This window comes from Telopea speciosissima, chromosome 4 (genome assembly GCF_018873765.1).
Source record: "Telopea speciosissima isolate NSW1024214 ecotype Mountain lineage chromosome 4, Tspe_v1, whole genome shotgun sequence".
Lineage (NCBI taxonomy): Eukaryota > Viridiplantae > Streptophyta > Magnoliopsida > Proteales > Proteaceae > Telopea > Telopea speciosissima.
Window position 1 is genome coordinate 3,004,115 of NC_057919.1, and position 18,837 is coordinate 3,022,951.

General features: G+C 38.6%; 1 protein-coding gene across 1 annotated transcript; it reads right to left on the reverse strand.

Moving 5' to 3' along the window:
* Positions 1-1,881: 1,881 nt before the first annotated feature.
* Positions 1,882-14,487, reverse strand: LOC122658754 (protein FMP32, mitochondrial-like). Its single transcript, XM_043853854.1, has 7 exons — positions 14,220-14,487; positions 13,843-13,974; positions 13,702-13,761; positions 2,651-2,727; positions 2,487-2,543; positions 2,275-2,341; positions 1,882-2,189 (listed from the first exon to the last, which is right to left on the reverse strand). The coding sequence occupies exons 1-7, from the start codon at positions 14,466-14,468 to the stop codon at positions 2,070-2,072; spliced, it is 762 nt and encodes a 253-aa protein (XP_043709789.1). The 5' UTR covers positions 14,469-14,487; the 3' UTR covers positions 1,882-2,069.
* Positions 14,488-18,837: the final 4,350 nt, after the last annotated feature.

Here is an 18,837-nt window from a genome sequence, read left to right on the forward strand (position 1 = left end):
AGATTTTAAAATCAAATCAAATCCGATACCGATCCCAAAAACCTTAAAATCAGCTGCTCTATATTAAGAATCAATAAAGGACAATTTCAATTCGGATCAGAATTAGTCGATGTTGATCTCAATTTTGGTTGATTCGACTCGGCCAATCCCCTTCCAAAACCTAAGTTTCAGACATATTAGGGCTGATTCTTCACCGACCATTGATTGATCGCGAATTCCTGATTTTTAAACCCTGGGTTCCTCCTCCCCCTAGTCCTAATCCTTGTTAATCAGGGTAGTGCCGGTCTGGCTCGCCCACCCTAAAGTTGAAACTTCTCCATTGGAGGGACTGTTTCAAAGCTTGGTATATTGAGCCCGGGGCCTTTCGCTATCCATTTAGCGGCATTAGTAACCTTTCGAGCAATGCACGGATTAAATTTTAAAACATCTCCAGTAGGATTAGAATTAAGATTAGGATAGGCTGTCTCCTTCATTTTGGAGAGCTACTGTTACAGACTTCATGGAGCAAGGATTGAAAATCTTGGCCTATCTGAGGTGTAAACGGTACTAAAAGATCAGTCTATGCTACTCCTGAATGGGTCTCCATACTTGACCGTTTATGTAGAGTCGGTTGAACAGAAATTTCTAGGCATATAGATGTGTTGGTCTTAATTCTAACTTCTTCAAAGAAAATTCAGAAACAGACACTGTTGAATAGTAGAGATGTGTTTTCAAGAGTTCAAACCATGCAATTTGACAGAAGCTAATCTACGGATGGATGGCCGACATCCCTGTTGACTTGCATACATATATATATATATGCAAATATAATTGGACTTTGGATATCATTTTAAATTCTAATCTAAAATTTGACTCTTCTGTAGCAATATGCAATATTCTTCAATCATTTTCCCATTAGAAAGATAAATTTTCAATCCTCTTCCATCATGCACAAAGCTCCCGCTACTGCAGAATCTGGGAGGGGCAAATGTACTCCGCCTTACTCCTGTCTCTTAAGAGAGGCTGTTTCCAAGTTTTGAACGACTTAACTGTTGCACCAAGGCTTTGCCCACTATAAATCAGAAATAGAGTACTAAGATTAAATGTTGTATAGAGTCTATGGACCACACTTCTCAATTTACTGACCAATCTGATAAGCAATACGACCTTCCTCTCTTCTTGTATATCAAGAAGGAAAAAATAATCTTAATGATTAACTAAGTCTAAAATAGAATAGATCTTTCAGTTTAACCCCTGAACTTCAAATTGATTCTGGCTGAGTCAATGTTAGTTCAGTTTTATCAACCCAAAAAGAAAACCCACAAATAAGAGGAAAAAACAGTTAGATTGAGTTTCAATAACACACATTAACCTCCATGCTCACATGTCAGTTCTGTCTTTTTAGAGTTGTCCAAGTAGCAAAACAAAGTATTGAAAAGTTCAGGATTACAGAAAGGTGCTTGCCCATATATGGATGACTGAAAAATGTGAGGGAAGACGCCAACACATGGGAGTGTATACGATTGAACTCGAGTCTGAAATTTGAAAATGGTCAACCAAGACTATTCCCCACCCCAGATATTCAATGGTCTGACAGAAATATATGCTGGTTTGAAGAACCACTCCAAAAACACAAACAAACAAAAACATTTCCATCTCCGCTCCCTCCAACACACACACACACACACAAAACACCCAATAATAAGTAATATATAATATTTCTTCCCTGGTGAATCGACCTTTACATTTTTTATGTTTAAAGCTCTTATTCAGGCTTCCCTCAGGTATCCACAAATTGAAATAGTAAACATGAATAAAGGCACACCAAGTATCTATTAATTTCATTCTTGTTGTAAGTGACATGAACAGAACAAGCATTTATGCGTAAAAGCAAATGGGACAACCCAAGGAGAATGAAAAAATTAATATGCAGTCTGGATACATATAAGGAATGTTCTCTTGGGTCACAATTTCCAACTGAAGCTGCAACTGAATTTTAAAAATTTTCAGCATACAATTTTGTTGGAGGGAAAAATGAACATACTAGAACTTCTTTCTCTGGAGTCACCTTTAATTGCATTACAATATTTTCACATCAGAATACGGATAACAGCAAGTCCAACAGCCGAGATGGAGACAAGAGTACCTATGCAGTACTTTATCACATCATATTTTGCTGCTTCAAGTTGGGCCCTTAATGCATGAATTTCCTGTAAATAAGATTTTAAACAAAAATTAATGCTGCACATAAATCATAAGTCAATTCCATTTATCAGCAATATATATAAATCTCACCCGGTCAAGCTTGTTAGTTAGATTTGTGGTTTCTGCATTTTGATTGGCCAGTTCATCACGTATACGCCTGCATTTGTTGGTAGATATCAACTATAGCTTCCCATAAAAGAAGAAATTTATGAAGAACGCATCTCACCAAGAAAACAGGGCACACAAATCTCATCATGCAATTCCCACAAAAGAAGAAATTGTTACACTTATAATTTACTCACCCTCTTTCAAGGTTCAAATCCAAACGCTGCCCAGCAGTTACCTTATCAATTTCATACCTAAGCAAAAAAACAATGTCATGTGTATAATGAATATGAAAAGCATGGAAAGTCATGTGCATTATCATGCAGAAATCACTTTGAAACAAAATTCTACCAAACCAGACCTCAGTTCACTACGCATCTTCTCTATATCATTCCGGAGTTTTTCAGTCTCACGTTGTAATAAAGAGAAATGGTGCTCCTGCATTAAGAGTACAGATTGATTGACCTTCAGAAAATAGAACATTAAAGGGCCAACATTTTCTAGAATTAGACAGGATACTGATTGAACCCATTGAACCCAGGCTATACATATCATATTATAGAAGTATCATAATGGGGCACTTACGCCAAAATCACCTTGCAGTCTGGTCAAGTCCTGCTATTGCCTAGACTTTGACAGTTTTAAATGTGAGACTGAGTTTAACAATAAACATGGCTTTGAGCATCTCTTGCAGACATAATTAAATAGGCAATATGCTTGCAAATAATTAGAACTTGCAAGGAAGAGAATCAAAAGATAATGACTCACATCAGATCACATTCATAAGACAATCACAGAATTGATTATATCTTTAACATAACGGCCAGTCTTACCAGATCGGTTGCGATCAACCAACCCATCCTTCGGTTTTGAGAGATCTAAATCATTCAGGCTCCATTTGTGTTGAGGGAAAAATCCTGGTAAACCAACTTTCATTTAAAAAATTATTTTCGATTTCTTTACAATTTTTATTTTTTTTTAATTTATAAAAATCTACACAAAAGGAAGCTTATTTGGGCATGGACATTGTCGAGGAAAAGAATCCAGCCATATTGAGGTGGCGCCCTCTGGGTGGCAATTGTATCATTGACCAAGATGCCACCACTGTTTTCTGGAAACAACATACAGAAAATAAAAATCAAAGTTATTTTTTAAATTTGTATATTGCAGCATTTCAGGAAAATAAATTTTTGGTTCCCTCAAGCTTACACAATTTTGTCTCTTCTAAGATCATTCCTGTAAAATATCTCCATTAAATCAACTGAAAACTTAGGCTCCATTTATTTTAATGGACAAATACTTCCCCATAAATAAACCGTTTTATAGAACTTGTAGAAATTATTTGTATACATTTTACCCTTTTTCCCTATTTTTAAAATATGGTCCATTATGAGGAAGCATATTTTGTGGCCAAGCCTTGGCGCAACGGTTAAGTTGCGCTATTGCAACCATCAGGTTGTGGGTTCGAAACATGGAAACAGCCTCTCTGGAAAGTAGGGGTCAGGATGCATACATTTTCCCCTCCCAAACCCTGCAGTAGCAGGAGCCTCGTGCACTGGGTCGCTCTTTACAAGGAAGCATATATGGGCAAAGTTGATTGGCGAATAAATCCAATCATATAATGGAGGTGGTGTTCTTAAAAATTGGCAGTTATGATGGTCCAAAATAAAGCCACTTGTTTAGAAAATAACATCCAACAAATTTAATTAAAGTTGTTTGTCAATTTCTTTTGTATAAGAACTCAGTAAAGTAATCTATTTTCTTTTTATTGCTCTACCTTTAGCTTTAAACAAAATTCATGTAATGTTTTCATGAAACAGATGTTTTCAGGAATATTAATGTACTTTCTCTTTGTTACGTACTCAGAAACAAGGATATTGTTAAAGCATCTTGAATTCATTTTGGGAGAAGGCTGTCCATCAGTCTGATAGCCGTTCTGGAGATAGAAGGGGGTAAAAAAAAGGAACCATACAAATTTTCTTGAATTTCATTCCCCTAATAGTAATTTTAAGGAGCAAGATAAAAAAAGGAGGGTTATTTTAAGGAGTAAGAAAGAAAGGAGGACAACAGGTAAGGAGTCCAAGATGTTTTCAAATGATACCAAATAAGATCTGTAAATAAATCCAGTTCCACCCAACATAGTTTTACCATATACCATCTTATTCATGCTCTGATAGAACAAAGGAAAACAATGGTGGCTCAGAGCTAAAAGCTTACTTGAGAAGGGGGATTCAGATTCGCAGTGAAGGAAGGGGAGAGAGGGGGAGAAGGGAGCACACACGGGCCACGCAAGCTTCAACCAAAACAACTCAAAATCATTCTCCTAAACTGTCTTTCGTTCATTACAACCATGTATTTAAAGAAGCTAATAAAAGACTCCTAACTGGACTCTAAAACTGAAACAAACTCTAAATCAAACTTCAAAACCAACTACGACTAACCTTACCCGTAGCTAATTCTAATAATGAAAGAAATAAATTGCAAATTACAAAAATATCCCAGAACCTCTAATATCTCTACGTGTAACTTCATCAGCAATTATACGCTGGATAAATTAATTGTTTTTCATTTTAATCACAGAATTGCCCCCATAAAATAATTGCTTCCAATTAGATCCTGCTCTATTCTATTTACTTGTTAGTCATCAAAACGGTTCGTCATATTTACAAAGTTGCAATTATCTTTTGTTGTTGGGCCGTTAAGCACTCGGGTGGGCCCATAGTGAACCCGAATTCAAGGTATTGAATCCGGGATCGCATCAATTGATATCAACGCCGAATTTCCTGGCAGTTACTAACCATGACAGGACAATCTCACATCACCAATCCCAAGTTACACAAGTTATATTGGGAACTAGCTCAAAACCAACAAAAGATTAAGACTAAGCTTGGTAAGTTCATGGAAGAAACACAAAACCTCTTTACGGAGTTTTGTGCCTTCACGAGAAGGAGTGGAAACCAAGAAAAAACCGGACCGTCTACACCTCAGAGGCAACACCCCGATCCAGCTATACCCTAGGATGTTACACACAACAATTTTTAAACAAGGACTATGGCATCAAGATTGAGGTTCTAGAGTTCAATGGTGAAACCGGACCATTTATACTAGTTCACTTTGGTACCTTACAGAACGAAGATACACCTCAAAGGTAGCAACCTGATCCAATTATACCCTAAGATGTTACACGACAATTTTCAAGCAAGGACTATGGTATCAATATTGAGTTTCCAGAGTTCAATGGTGAAAAGGGGCTAGAGGAATCCCTTGATTGGCATACTAAAAAAAGGATTTTCGCTTATAAATCCCTTTCGGACAGAAAAAAGTGTGAGCTCATAATGTAGTCCTAGGTAGGAGAAGTCCCACTAGGAGCCAAGAGAATAGGATCACCTAACAAGGCTGGCCGATTGGGACAGCTTAGGCTAATTAGGGCAGAAATTAGGGTTAGGGTTGAATAAAGGTAATGGGGTTTATGAGGTTTTAATATGCAAGTCTAGGAGGCTTTAATGGCATATAAATATTAGGGCTTGGATGGGTTCTAAAATTCTGCAATCCTGGCCAGAATCGAGTTGCAGGTTTTAGGTTTAATGGAGTGGGGGAATGGAGGGGTTGTAGTGGAGACTAAGGGCTAGATTTAAGGTCGAGTGTAGGGAGAGGTGTGAGGGATATAGGCTGGAAGTAGGGTTCGAAATTGATGGCTAAATCTGGAGTTATGCGGGAGTCCTAGTTGAGGTAGGAATTGCAGGTTTAATGGAGATTAGGGCTTGATGGATGGAGGGGAATGTGGATTAGGTCTAAAGGAAGATAAAAGCTGGTAGAAGAAGGTTTAAAAACAAATAGCAGGTTCAAACTTACTGGATTGCAGAGAACAATGGCAGCAGCTTGATAACTTGAAGAAACCTCCCGATCTTCACGATGCAAGGAGTCGCAGGAGTCTACCCACTCTATCCACCTTGAGATCCACAAGGATATACACTCGCAAAGAGCAGCAGCAATGGCAGCAAACATAAAGCTAATTTTTATTAATCAAATTCGTGTTCAATGCTGGCCTCCCTTACAAACTTATATAAAATACTCAAAAATAGACTTAGACACTAAAAAGGAATGGCCTAACCCAATCCTTAACCTATTAGGCAACTTAAACTAACTAGGAAACTAAAATACTAAAAGAAATAGACTCAAAACATGGCTGAACTTATAGAGTCCTAATCCAGCCCAACTTACATCACATGACCACTTAAGTTGTCACATGACCACTTAAGTGTCACATAACCACTTAACCAAGTCACATGATCACTTAAATTGAACCAATTGGATGCAACCAATTTGAACCGGTTCAATTAAAAAAACATAAAAATAAACTAAGTATTGGGCTAATCCCGTATGCAACCTATGTACCTCTAGTTTAGGCTCATTAAAGCGGCCTAATACATAGAAAACCCTTGGGAACAAAGGCCCAACATGTATATAGCCCAACCCTAGGCCTATTTCTAAATAAATAAGCCAATTTCTATGATGAACCTGCATCAACTCTCCCCAACTTGAAAAAATTCGTCCTCGAATTTTGCAGTGATGGGGGAAAATCAACATGTGGTCAGTAGCTTTGACCATCCCCAAACAAAATTCCGATGAGGCAGGAACATTAGGGATAAAGTCTTCAATGCGTGGAGCTTTCTCTTCGAAGAACCATGGTGGAATAACAAACTCTATGTGTTCTTTCTTTGAATCAGCAGCAACGGTCAATGTCTCGTCCATAGAGCCTTCAATGTTAGCAACCTTCTCATCTAATGCGTGAGACACAAGCTCCACCTCTTCAAGAACAACATCTTGAAGGTCATTGTTTTCCTTTGGAATGCTCTCAATCAACTTTTCATCTTCTACTATTTCAGCTTTGTCTACTTTGTTCTCTTCAATGTATACCTCTTCAGTAGAATCTTCTACACGTTGAACTTCCATCTTTGAAGCTTCAAGCATTGTCTCTTTCTTTTCATCACAATTCACTGTGATCACGTCAGCTTTGTCTTCAACTTGTGCTCTCTCAATTTCCGTTGGCAATGTCCATTTGTATTCAGCCGCTGATTTAACACTGGTGATGTCAGAATTCCAACAATCTTCAACTTGCAAACGGAATCTCATTGATGGAGGCTTCAAGTTGTCTTCAGATTTGAAGGCCTTTTGGTGGTGATGTTGTCGATGGGAATTTAAGTTACCTTGTTGTAGAGCTCTGAACGTCCGTGGGAAATATTTCTTACTCAGATCTTCTTTCATCTCTGCCCATGTAACAGGTTCTCTACCACGGTAGTCAGGATAATCCATCTGGGTTCTCCACCAATTATGTGTTGGTCCCACTAGCTTGGTATGTGCTAGTCTCATTTTCCTATGCTCAAGCAAATTATACCAATTAAAATAATCATCTGAAGCAGCTAACCAATCACAAAATACCTGTGGATCTGGTCTGCCATCATAGTCTCTCAACTCATACACCTCTGGAGGTTTACGGCGTCTCCTCTAGTCTCTGTATCCTCTGTTCCTATCTTCACTATGATCTCTGTACCTTTCTCTGTCTTCTCTGTATTGATCTCTCCTTGGGGCTCTTCGTACTATCGAATTGACTTGATATATGTCCTTTTCTAAGAGAATGTTGTTGTCCCTATGAGGGGTAGTCCTCTTCTCTTCCAATCGTGACACTTTTCATTCAACTTCTGTAGCATCTCCATTATAGTAGCCATAGGATCAGGTGGAGGGGGCAGAATTGGATTGCCATATACATCTATGGCTTTGATACCAATTAATGAAGTCCTAGGTAGGAGAAATCCCACTAGGAGCCAAGAGAATAGGATCACCTAACAAGGCTGGCCGATTGGGACAGCTTAGGCTAATTAGGGCAGAAATTAGGGTTAGGGTTGAATAAAGGTAATGGGGTTTATGAGGTTTTAATATGTAGGTCTAGGAGGCTTTAATGGCATATAAATATTAGGGCTTGGATGGGTTCTAAAATTCTGCAATCCTGGGCAAAATCGAGTTGCAGGTTTTAGGTTTAATGGAGTGGGGGAATGGAGGGGTTGTAGTGGAGACTAAGGGCTAGGTTTAAGGTCGAGTGTAGGGAGAGGTGTGAGGGATATAGGCTGGAAGTAGGGTTCGAAATTGATGGCTAAATCTGGAGTTATGAGGGAGTCCTAGTTGAGGTAGGAATTGCAGGTTTAATGGAGATTAGGGCTTGATGGATGGAGGGGAATGTGGATTAGGTCTAAGGAAAGATAAAGGCTGGTAGAAGAAGGTTTAAAAACAAATAGTAGGTTCAAACTTACTGCATTGCAGAGAACAATGGCAGCCGCTTGATAACTTGAAGAAACCTCCCGATCTTCACGATGCAAGGAGTCGCAGGAGTCCACCCACCCTATCCGCCTTGAGATCCACAAGGATATACACTCATAAAGAGCAGCAGCAATGGCAGCAAGCATAAAGCTAATTTTTATTAATCAAATTCGTGTTCAATGTTGGCCTCCCTTACAAACTTAAATAGAAGACTCAAAAATAAACTTAGACACTAAAAAGGAATGGCCTAACCCAATCCTTAACCTACTAGGCAACTTAAACTAACTAGGAAACTAAAATACTTAAAGAAATAGACTCAAAACATGGCTGGACTTATAGAGTCCTAATCCAGCCCAACTTACATCACATGACCACTTAACCAAGTCACATGATCACTTAAATTGAACCAATTGGATGCAACCAATTTGAACTGGTTCAATTCAAAAAACATAAAAATAAACTAAGTATTGGGCTAATCCCGTATGCAACCTATGTACCCCTAGTTTAGGCTCATTAAAGTGGCCTAATACATAAAAAACCCTTGGGAACAAAGGCCCAACATGTATATAACCCAACCCTAGGCCTATTTCTAAAGAAATAAGCCAATTTCTATGATGAACCTGCATCAGCTCATCCTCACCAAGTTTATTGGTTATGCATGTTCATGGTGGGATGATGTACTACATTCGAGGCTTGTAAGACGGCTTGGACTCATTTCCGAACAGAAGTTCGTCCTCCTAATTATAAGAAGGTATAATATCACAAGCTGGTTAACTTTCAGCAAAGAAACAAGGATGTGGATTCCTACACAATAGATTTCCACAAATTGTCTTCGAGGTGCCGACTTCAAGAGACAGACTAGCAACGGTTTTTGAGATATATCGGTGGGATGAATATTGAGATTCGACTAGAGTTGGCCAACAGTGATTTGAGGTCCGTTGATGTGGCAGCTGTTTATGCCAAGACAACTGAAGATCAATACAATTATTTGAAGGACATGCTCAAACCTTCTTCAGCGTATAGACCTCTACCTCTGATCGAAGACAAGAAGCATGAGTCCCACAAAGTGGAAGAAAGGAAGCCAAAGGTTATCAAAGACATGATTGGTTTAAGAGCATCGTCTACCATAATTGTAGTGAGAAGGTCCCTTTGGCAACAAATGTCCCAATGTTTCATCCCATGAATGTAGCAGAGACGCAATCGGCAGAGAAGGAGGACGATGATGATGCAGATAATTTATACAATTATCCTTTAAAGGATGGTGGTCCTGATGATGAAGAAGTTGAAACTCACTCTGCTAATCTTACCTCATTCTCAAATAGTCTAGTTGAGAAAGCTACCCTCTTCAAATAGAAGGGTATTTTTTTGCATGGTGATGGTTCCACATCCTTGCATCTTGCTGAAAATTAACCTATTTATAAAATAATAGATTCTCATAATTAGGAGGGATAAACTTCTAATTCAAAATCTGCTTCATGGCCTCCCAATTAGTAATAAGCCTCGAATGTAATACGTGATCCCACCATGAACATGCATATTCAATAAATTTGGTGAGGATGATATCTCACTTGTCTCATCTGGAAAAGATTAATAAGCGAAAATCCTTGAACCTCAATCTTGATGCCATACAGCCATAGTCCTTGTCTGAAAATTTCCATGTAACATCCTGGGGAATAGCCAGATTGGGTTGCTGCCTCTGAGGTGTATCTTCGATCTGTAAGTTACCTAACTGAACTGATGTAAACGATCCAGTTTCTTGTTTGACAGTCCTTCTCATTAAGGCACGAAACTACCAGGGTTCAGAATCCCTATTTTGGTTTGCTTTGGGCCTAATAGAATATTAGGAAACTTGATTTAAGAGTATAGCAGCAAAACAGTAAATATTCCTAGGTTTATAAGGCGAAAGGCAATCTCGTAATTACTAATTACAAAGACAAGTAAAACCCTTAACAGTAAGAAATCAGAATTAGGATCATGTCAGGAATTAATTTTAAAGAGGGAAGGTAATCCTGGGAGTCAACTTAAATGAGGGGAATAACCAGAACATACTTAAGAGTAGACGGGCTTACTTGTAATTAACATAAGATAAGACTTTAATAGAAATATGGAAAAGAGTTCTTCTTCTGCAACCTTACGACCTGAGAAACAAAAAATCAGCGGAGGCTTCATACCTTGCGATCACAACAGTGCCTTTCAAGGGTGATAACCAGTAACAGATTTGGGGTTAAGGTCCTGAAGATTAACCAGAAATAAAAAATAAAAAAAAAGGTACCTGCAACAAACCCAGGCAGAGGTTGCTGGTCCAGATTTGTTCTCAGGCGAGTGTCCCACAGTAGGAGGGTTCAGCATATAAAAGTTCAGAGTGGAAGATGCAAAACCAAATGAAATCAATCTTTCTCTCTTTGGTGTTGTAGGGAACGGACAGGGGTAAGTAGCAACCAAGATAAACAGGAAATCAGAGAATAAAAAAATGGCGATTAAGAAGAATGAAGAGAGCGTAAAGGAGGGATTAACCTGGAACAAGGACAGGAACAGAGAAGAGGAATTTGCATAACTTGCGTACATGCAGCTCGTGGCCGCACACCCACGAAATCAATCTCCGATTGATTTTCTCTTTATAGACTCCATATGAAAAGTATTCTGTTCAGACTCCTACTAGCATCAACTTCGATAAAAAAAAAAAAAATTCGTTTGACTGAAACCCTACCAATATTTAAGCTATAACCCTCACTAATCTTATTGGATTTTGTTCCATTAGATAAGTAACTTGGATACCTCTCTAACAACGCCAAAATCTAGCAAAATGAGCAGGCTTTGAAACCATCCCCCCCACCCCAAAAGGAGAGGGGGGGGTCAAGAAATGGCAGGAATAGCACTGAACTAGTTCAAACTAAGAAATCAAATTCAAGTTTGGACATAAACTTGCAACAGACTAACCAATGATGATTTTCCAGAATCAAGTTAGGAATGGCACTACACTTGGCTCAAACTGAGCTATTAAAAACCATGTTCGGACATAAACTTACAATTACAAACTAACCAATAGTACCATAATAATTTCCTACAACCAAATCAGCAACAAGACAAAAGATACTAACCCAAAGAGATTTAAAATTCCCTATGACCTCAAAAGAGAAGATTTGAATATCTGTAAAATTACAACATGGTTTATTGCATATACCCTTATTAGCCACCCAAAATGGTTTTCCATTGCCTTGAGAAAGGGTTGGATCCATTGGATCCAATGGTACTGAAGTGGCGGTTAGAAGGACATTGATGCAATATCTAGTTGATTGAAGTCTTTCCTCAAGTTCTTGCCTTGGGTTCTAGTGCATTCAATTTTTTTATTTTTTGTGGGGATGGGGGTTGGGGGGGGAAGGGTTTGGAGCCTGATAATAAAAGCTATAAATTTTCAATCCACGACTCCAAATCCATAAAATACCAAGCAAACTTCGTCTTTATTTATGGTTGAGCCCAGGTACCTAAAATAATTACTTTGCAGAATCTCCCTCTAATCAATTTCAACCACCTCATTATCCATCCTAGTGTAACTAAAGTTACACACCATATACTCTATCTTCATTCTACTTATTTTAAAAACTTTTGATTCCAAGGTTGATCTCCATAACTCCAACTTGGCATTAATCCCTACTTTTGTCTCATCCACCAAATATCAGCAAAAAGCATACACCAAGGAACCTCATCTTGAATGTCTCTGGTTAAATCATCCATAATAAGTGCAAACAAATAAGAGCTTAAAGCTAACGAGTCATATTATGAAATTATGGGAGAGAGTTATTGAAAATCGCTAGAAACAAGAAATTACTATAATAAAAAAAACCAAATTGGTTTTATGCCAGGAAGATCCACGACATAAGCTATTTACTTACTTGAGAGACTCATGGAAAGATTTAGAGATTGCAAGAAGAATCTCCATATGTTCTTTATTGACCTAGAACCAAGGTTTAAAGTATCGGTATCGGGTATCGTATCGGTTGGGTGATTTTAAGAGACGTATCGTATCGTATCGTATCGTATCGTTTTGGAGATACGTATCGAATAATACAGTTACGCATAAAAATGATCAAAATACACATGGAAATACACTTTTGGAACAAAAAACAATATAAACAAGCAATATATAATAAGTGTCATGCATAAAACCTAAAATGATGAATAATGTATAACCAAACAAGTGCATTAAATTGAAATTGTTATAAGAGATGAGGTTTCTTACATGTTGTAATCGCCTATAGCCATGAAGAGTATTGGATGATGTAAAGGATGATGTTGTAGCACTCTTTGATTCGTTTTTTAGTTTAAAAGAGTGAAAAACCAAGATTAAATGCAAGATTTTAGACTCTTGGTTGAGAGTTTTCCTTCATTTTTTTGTTAGATTAGGAGTTGTATCGAGTCTGTGAGTGAAAATGATTTTTTTACGGAATGTATTGATGGTATCGGTACGTATCGGTATGTATCGGTGCGTATCGATATCTATCGATAATGTATCGCCAGATACGTATCGATATGTATCGATACGTATTAAACCACCCACAGAACCCTTTATTGGACGTATCGATGGTATCAATACATATCGGTCGTATCGTATAGTATCACATCGGCCCGTATCGGTCAATACATTTCAATACAATTCGAGACAGTTCATTTTTTTTAAAAAGGGAGATGTATCGGTATGTATCGTATCGGTATCGACCGATACCGATACGTATCGGTCTGTATCGTATCGTATCGGTTGATACTTTAAACCATGCCTAGAACATTAAATCATGGGAACATATGCTTCCTTTTGTTTGTGGATTTTGCATGAGCCTTATGCTCACATGAAAAGGAAAAACTAATGTCTTGCAATAAAAATTTGTTTAGTTAAAGTTTCTTTTCTTAACAGAACTACATCTTATAGCAATTAGAGAAAGGGATAGCTGCAAGCTGCTCATGATCAAAGAACTCCATGCTAAAGAAAAATATGTCATACTCAAATTTGTATTAAAACCGATTCAAATGCAGCAAAGTAGAAATAATAAAAGCAAAAATCTTATAAAATGACTTCAAATTGGAGAAGATTACAAATGTAGTGGATACCTGGGAACTCTTTACTTGTGATTCAAATTTGGACAAATTTGATTCTTGTACCATCATAGTCTACATGAATAAACATAGAAAATTAGAGGTCACATAATGCAAATGGAAAGAAAATGATGAGATGAATAATGAAATCCTTACTTTCTGCATCTCTCCTTTGGAGACAAAGGACTGAGCTACATTTTCCAAACTGTCATTCAGAACTTCAGTAATGGAAGCTGTTATTGCCTCAGCTTGTTTTGAGGGAATACCTTGGGCTTCCAATCTCCTAACCTGAAAATGAGAAAGCATGAGTCGTCATCATTTAAACAATTAAGCGGGAAGGACATAGAGCAATGGAAGTCATTCCTAACTGTAGACCTACAATGCGATTTTCAAATGTCAATGGGTCCAACAAAGAACATCTGTTCTCTTCAAAATGTCTTTGTAAGATAGAAATTGAACCCAAACTTCAGTCTCCAAGGGGAGGGCACGAGCAAAAGAAGAGTAAAGGGGGATATAGAGGAAGGATTGATTACCAGTGCAAGCGTATCTACAAGAAAGGCCCGGGAGACATTGGATTTAACGAGCTGCGATGTCTGCGTAGAATAGAATCTGTTGAATCGCGAACTCGAAGATGAAGAAGCAGACAAGTCGAGGGCAAGGGATTCGATGCAGACCGGGCCTAGACTACTTGATGCTTTGAATCCTTTTCTGAAATTGGAGAAGCAAATCCTTAAATTCGACCCCAACACCAGACCCCGCTTACAAGCCGCAGTAGCAGCCATTCGTAACTGGAGGAACCTTTTATTTAACCAAAAAAACGGATGAAAGAAGCACCCGGCAATTTTCAAGCCCTAGTTTCTCCCATTCCAACTGATTGAATCCCCAAATAAGCTTCAAAGATCTACTACTGAACGCTCGGTGGGGGGGAAAAAATCTAAGAACAGAATCCCAACAAGAATTGCAACCTAACCTAATGGGTGCAGCTCCAGCGGCGAAAACCCTCTTCACTGTATCACATCCAATCAGGTTTTAATCTTTCCTTGCTCGAATTAAAAAGCCGTGCTGCTTGTGCTCCAAGAAATCGACCAGAAAGTGAGAAATCTCAGCTCTACCCCTCTAATCTTGTAAAAGTTAAATGGAAACCGAGACGGAAAAAATCGATTCAGAAAGAGAAACAGATAAGACAACCTTCTCGTTATTGAACGTTGAGAATAACTACAAGGCGAGAGAGGAGGGAAGGATGCGAGGTGGTGGCAGGAAAATGAGGGAAGAATATGTATTTCATTCGTTATTGAACGTCAGACTGAGTTCTCTCTCTCTCTCTCCCAACTCCCAAGTCCTGCCTTAAGCCCTTAACCCTCTCGCCTTTCTCCCTGGGTTGGGAAATGAACTGATGAGTAAAATGCTAATTGATTAGGTTGGCCTTCCGATCTTCCGATCTTCCACTTCGACAACCGCTTGTTACCGGCAAACTATCTCCTGCAATTCCTTGTCCGGTCCAGTTCCCTAATGCCTGTAATAATTGGGATGAACCCCACTCATGCAGAATGTTCAAGCAAAGGTGGAATGATTATTGGCTTATTGCGCGTCCTTGATAGGGACACTAAGGAACTGGACCAGACAATGAAATGCAGGGGATAAAAGTCCGCTTGTTGCCTCTTCAGAATTAGGTGGGATCTATATTCCGCCGTTGGGAATCGGAGCCATTCCCGTTGAACATATAGCCATATATACAAAGGGACCCCTAAAAAAAATAAAAAATAAAACCCATTGCACGATGCTCCCACCGCTAGGGGGTCCGGTGAGAGTCATAATATACGCAGCATTACCCCTGCTTTGTGGAGAGTAGGTTTCCAGATATATAGGCTCAGGAAAAATGCTCACTCAACCTAAGGCGTCATTGTGCCTCCTCACATTATATTTTCTCTCGTTAAATATAAATGGGAAAAAGAACTCTATTCGGGAGTTTGGCCTATGCTAGCACTCCCATGTGTTTATCTCTCTTCTCTTCAAAATTAGGGGGCAGTGATGTCTTTTCATATGAAGAGGTGAGAGATAGACTTATGAGAGTATTGGCTTAAGCCAAACTAGGGATGTAAACGGATATTTGAAAATCCATATTCGATCTGCGTTTGTATCCATTTAAGAGAATCCGAATCCGTCCGAAACTAATTGGATACGAATATGATAAGCCTCCTATTCGACCGACTATTATCCGATTCGTTTAGCAATCCCGACGGTAATAAAATATCTGAAACATATATTTGTGTCCATTTATCTTTTTAAGTTACCTTATTGGTATCTGAAACATATCTTTGTATCCGTTTATCTTTTTAAGTTACCTTATTGGCTTTTGTAATCTTATTTTTATAATTTTATAAGTTAAGATAATGTGATTCTTTTTCTATATTTTCTATTGGTTTATATATATATTGTTTTATGCAATGTGATACATGAAATCACATATCTATGTGAGAACATCTAAGACTAAGAAGAGTAGACGAAAACTCTCAACCCTAACCCTCATCATAAAAACAGTAAAGATGTCAACGGATAGTTGAAAATTCGTATTCAATCTGCGTTCGTATCCATTTAGGAGAATCCGTATTTAAAAAATCACTATCCGGAAACTATCCAAATCCGTCCAAAAACTGATAGGATATTATCTGAATCCATCCGAATATAAACGAATACGAATATTATAATGCCACTGTTGGAATTTTTCAAAATATTGATGTGAACTTTTAGTCCCACATCGGCTATGAAAGGAAAGCTCATTGGGTTTATATGTGTTAGTAGTAAGTAGTTATTATTATCACATGTAATGCTAGAAGAGATTGTACGGTGCACTTGAGCGAGGACGGTACCCGTCCGAGCGCGTATGCGTCTGGCGTCTGGCGTGCGTGAGGCGCAATGTGGTGCTTTGATGGTGCACTTTGCACCGCACGTGCGCATCGTCGCGATATGTCGCCTTAATTTTTCGGATAGACGGTGTCTGATCAAAGGGTGCTTAGGATCGATCCGACCGTTGGATCGGTGGCTGATCAAAGAGGGAGTGCAACCCTTGGTTTAACATTGACCCCAAGAGTTGCAGCCCACATGAACAACCAAGGGAGCCCAGCCCAATAGTCATGACCTATCAGGTCAAGCCATATGAGCCAATGGGTGTGACCCATCTGAACAGGCCTTGTGGGCCTATAAATGGGCCACGAATTCTCTCGATCCAGATGATCAAAAATCTTTGATAGCTTCACAGTGTTACTGTCCCCGCAACTAAGTGATCACTGATTTATCTTGGGAGGCGGGTTTCTCGCAACCCTTTGCAGGATTAGGAGGGTGCAAATCTGTCTTAAGGGACGTAACGATTTCGTTCGACTCAGGCCTTCTTACTGTCCTCTCCTTTTTGTTCAGATTTCTAACAATCTTAAGACAGTATTTGTTCAATGGAGGAGACTGCAATCATGAAGATACCTGGGAACGAGATAAGCAAACTTGAGAAGTTTGATGGGTCATTTTTCAAACGTTGGAAAGGGAAGATGTATTTCTTCCTCACTGCTTTGAAACTTGCTCATGTCCTGAACGAAGAGAAGCCAGCAGCACCGACACCGATAGACACCACTGCAGAAGCTTCAAGTGGAGAGACACCGGTGCAGATACAGCAGCGCCAGAAGTGGGAGCAAGACGACTTCATGTGCAAGGGCTACATCCTCAATGGGTTATCAAACACACTTTATGATGTGTATGAGCCCAAATTTGCAGACAGCACGTCGAGAGAACTATGGGAGGATCTCGATAAAAAGTACAAAATTGAGGATGCTGGCAACAAGAAGTTTCTTATAAGTAAGTTGTTTGATTACAGGATGGTAGGAGATAAGTCTATTATTTCACAAACCTATGAGTTGCAAGGTCTCATGAATCAAATCATCTCTGAGGGCCATTCTCTTGACGAATCTTTCCAAGTGTCATCTATTATTTCAAAGTTACCTTTTGCTTGGAAAGATTGTCGGAAAGAGTTGAAACAGAAGAAGGATGCAATGACTATGCAAGAGTTGATTAAGTATATCCAAGTTGAAGAGAATTCTCGCAAACTGGATAAACTTGAATTGGAGGAAAAATCTCCAAAGGCTCATGTCATAGAAAATGCATCTTCTAAGGGCAAGAAGAGAAAGTATGATGGGAAAGGCACTGTTTCTGAGAAGAAAAATGGTACATTTATTAACCCCAAAGCGGCTTGCTGGAAATGCGGAAAAGCCGATCATTTCAAGAAACAGTGCAGAGTTTATATCAAGGAGAAGCAACAAAAGGACCAAGCCAACATGGTTGACAATGATGACTGGGCTGCTATGATATCTGAGGTATATGCAGTGGGTGATGATGAGGAATGGTGGATCGATTCCGGTGCAACCAAACATGTTGCCAAGAACAAAAATTTGTTCAAAGTTTATGAACCTATAGCAGATGGACAAGATCTCTTTATGAAAAATTCTTCAACTGCTAAGGTCATAGGTAAAGGCACAGTGGTTCTGAATCTCACATCCGGGAAAAAGCTTACTTTGAATGATGTACTTCATGTTCCTGATATTAGGAAGAACTTAATGTCTGTAAGCTTGCTTGACAAACATGGATTTAAAATCCTGTTTGAGTCAGGGAACATCATAGTGTCCAAAGGGGGAGTTTATGTTGGGAAAGGATATGCATCGAATGGGATGTATAAATTTAATATGATTAATGAAAACTCATCTTCTGCTTACATTATTTCTACTTTTGATACATGGCATTCTAGACTTGGGCATGTTAATTATAAGTGCATGAGAAATATGGTTAAATTAGGTTTATTACCAGAATGCACATGTTCTAGTCATGACAAATGTTCTATATGCATCAAGTCTAAAATTGCTAGGAAACCTTTTAAGAAAGTAGAAAGGAATACACAACTCTTAGAATTAGTACATTCTGATTTGTGTGAGTTAGAAGGTATTCTAACTAGAGGTGGTAAAAGATATTTCATCACATTTATAGATGACTGTTCAAAATACACATATGTATATCTGTTAAGGACTAAAGATGAGGCTTTGGAGAAATTCAAAATCTACAAAGTCGAAGTGGAAAACCAATTGGATCGTAAGATTATAATCTTACGAACTGATAGGG

Bases quoted from the DNA above. Each gene is read 5' to 3' on its own strand.
- LOC122658754 (XM_043853854.1), bottom strand. From the start codon at position 14,468: ATGGCTGCTACTGCGGCTTGTAAGCGGGGTCTGGTGTTGGGGTCGAAT. The intron at 13,762-13,842 runs GTAAGGATTTCA...TTATTCATGTAG, and splicing joins CCAAAGGAGAGATGCAGAAA to ACTATGATGGTACAAGAATC. The intron at 2,190-2,274 runs GTGAGATTTATA...TCTTATTTACAG, and splicing joins TAACTAACAAGCTTGACCGG to GAAATTCATGCATTAAGGGC.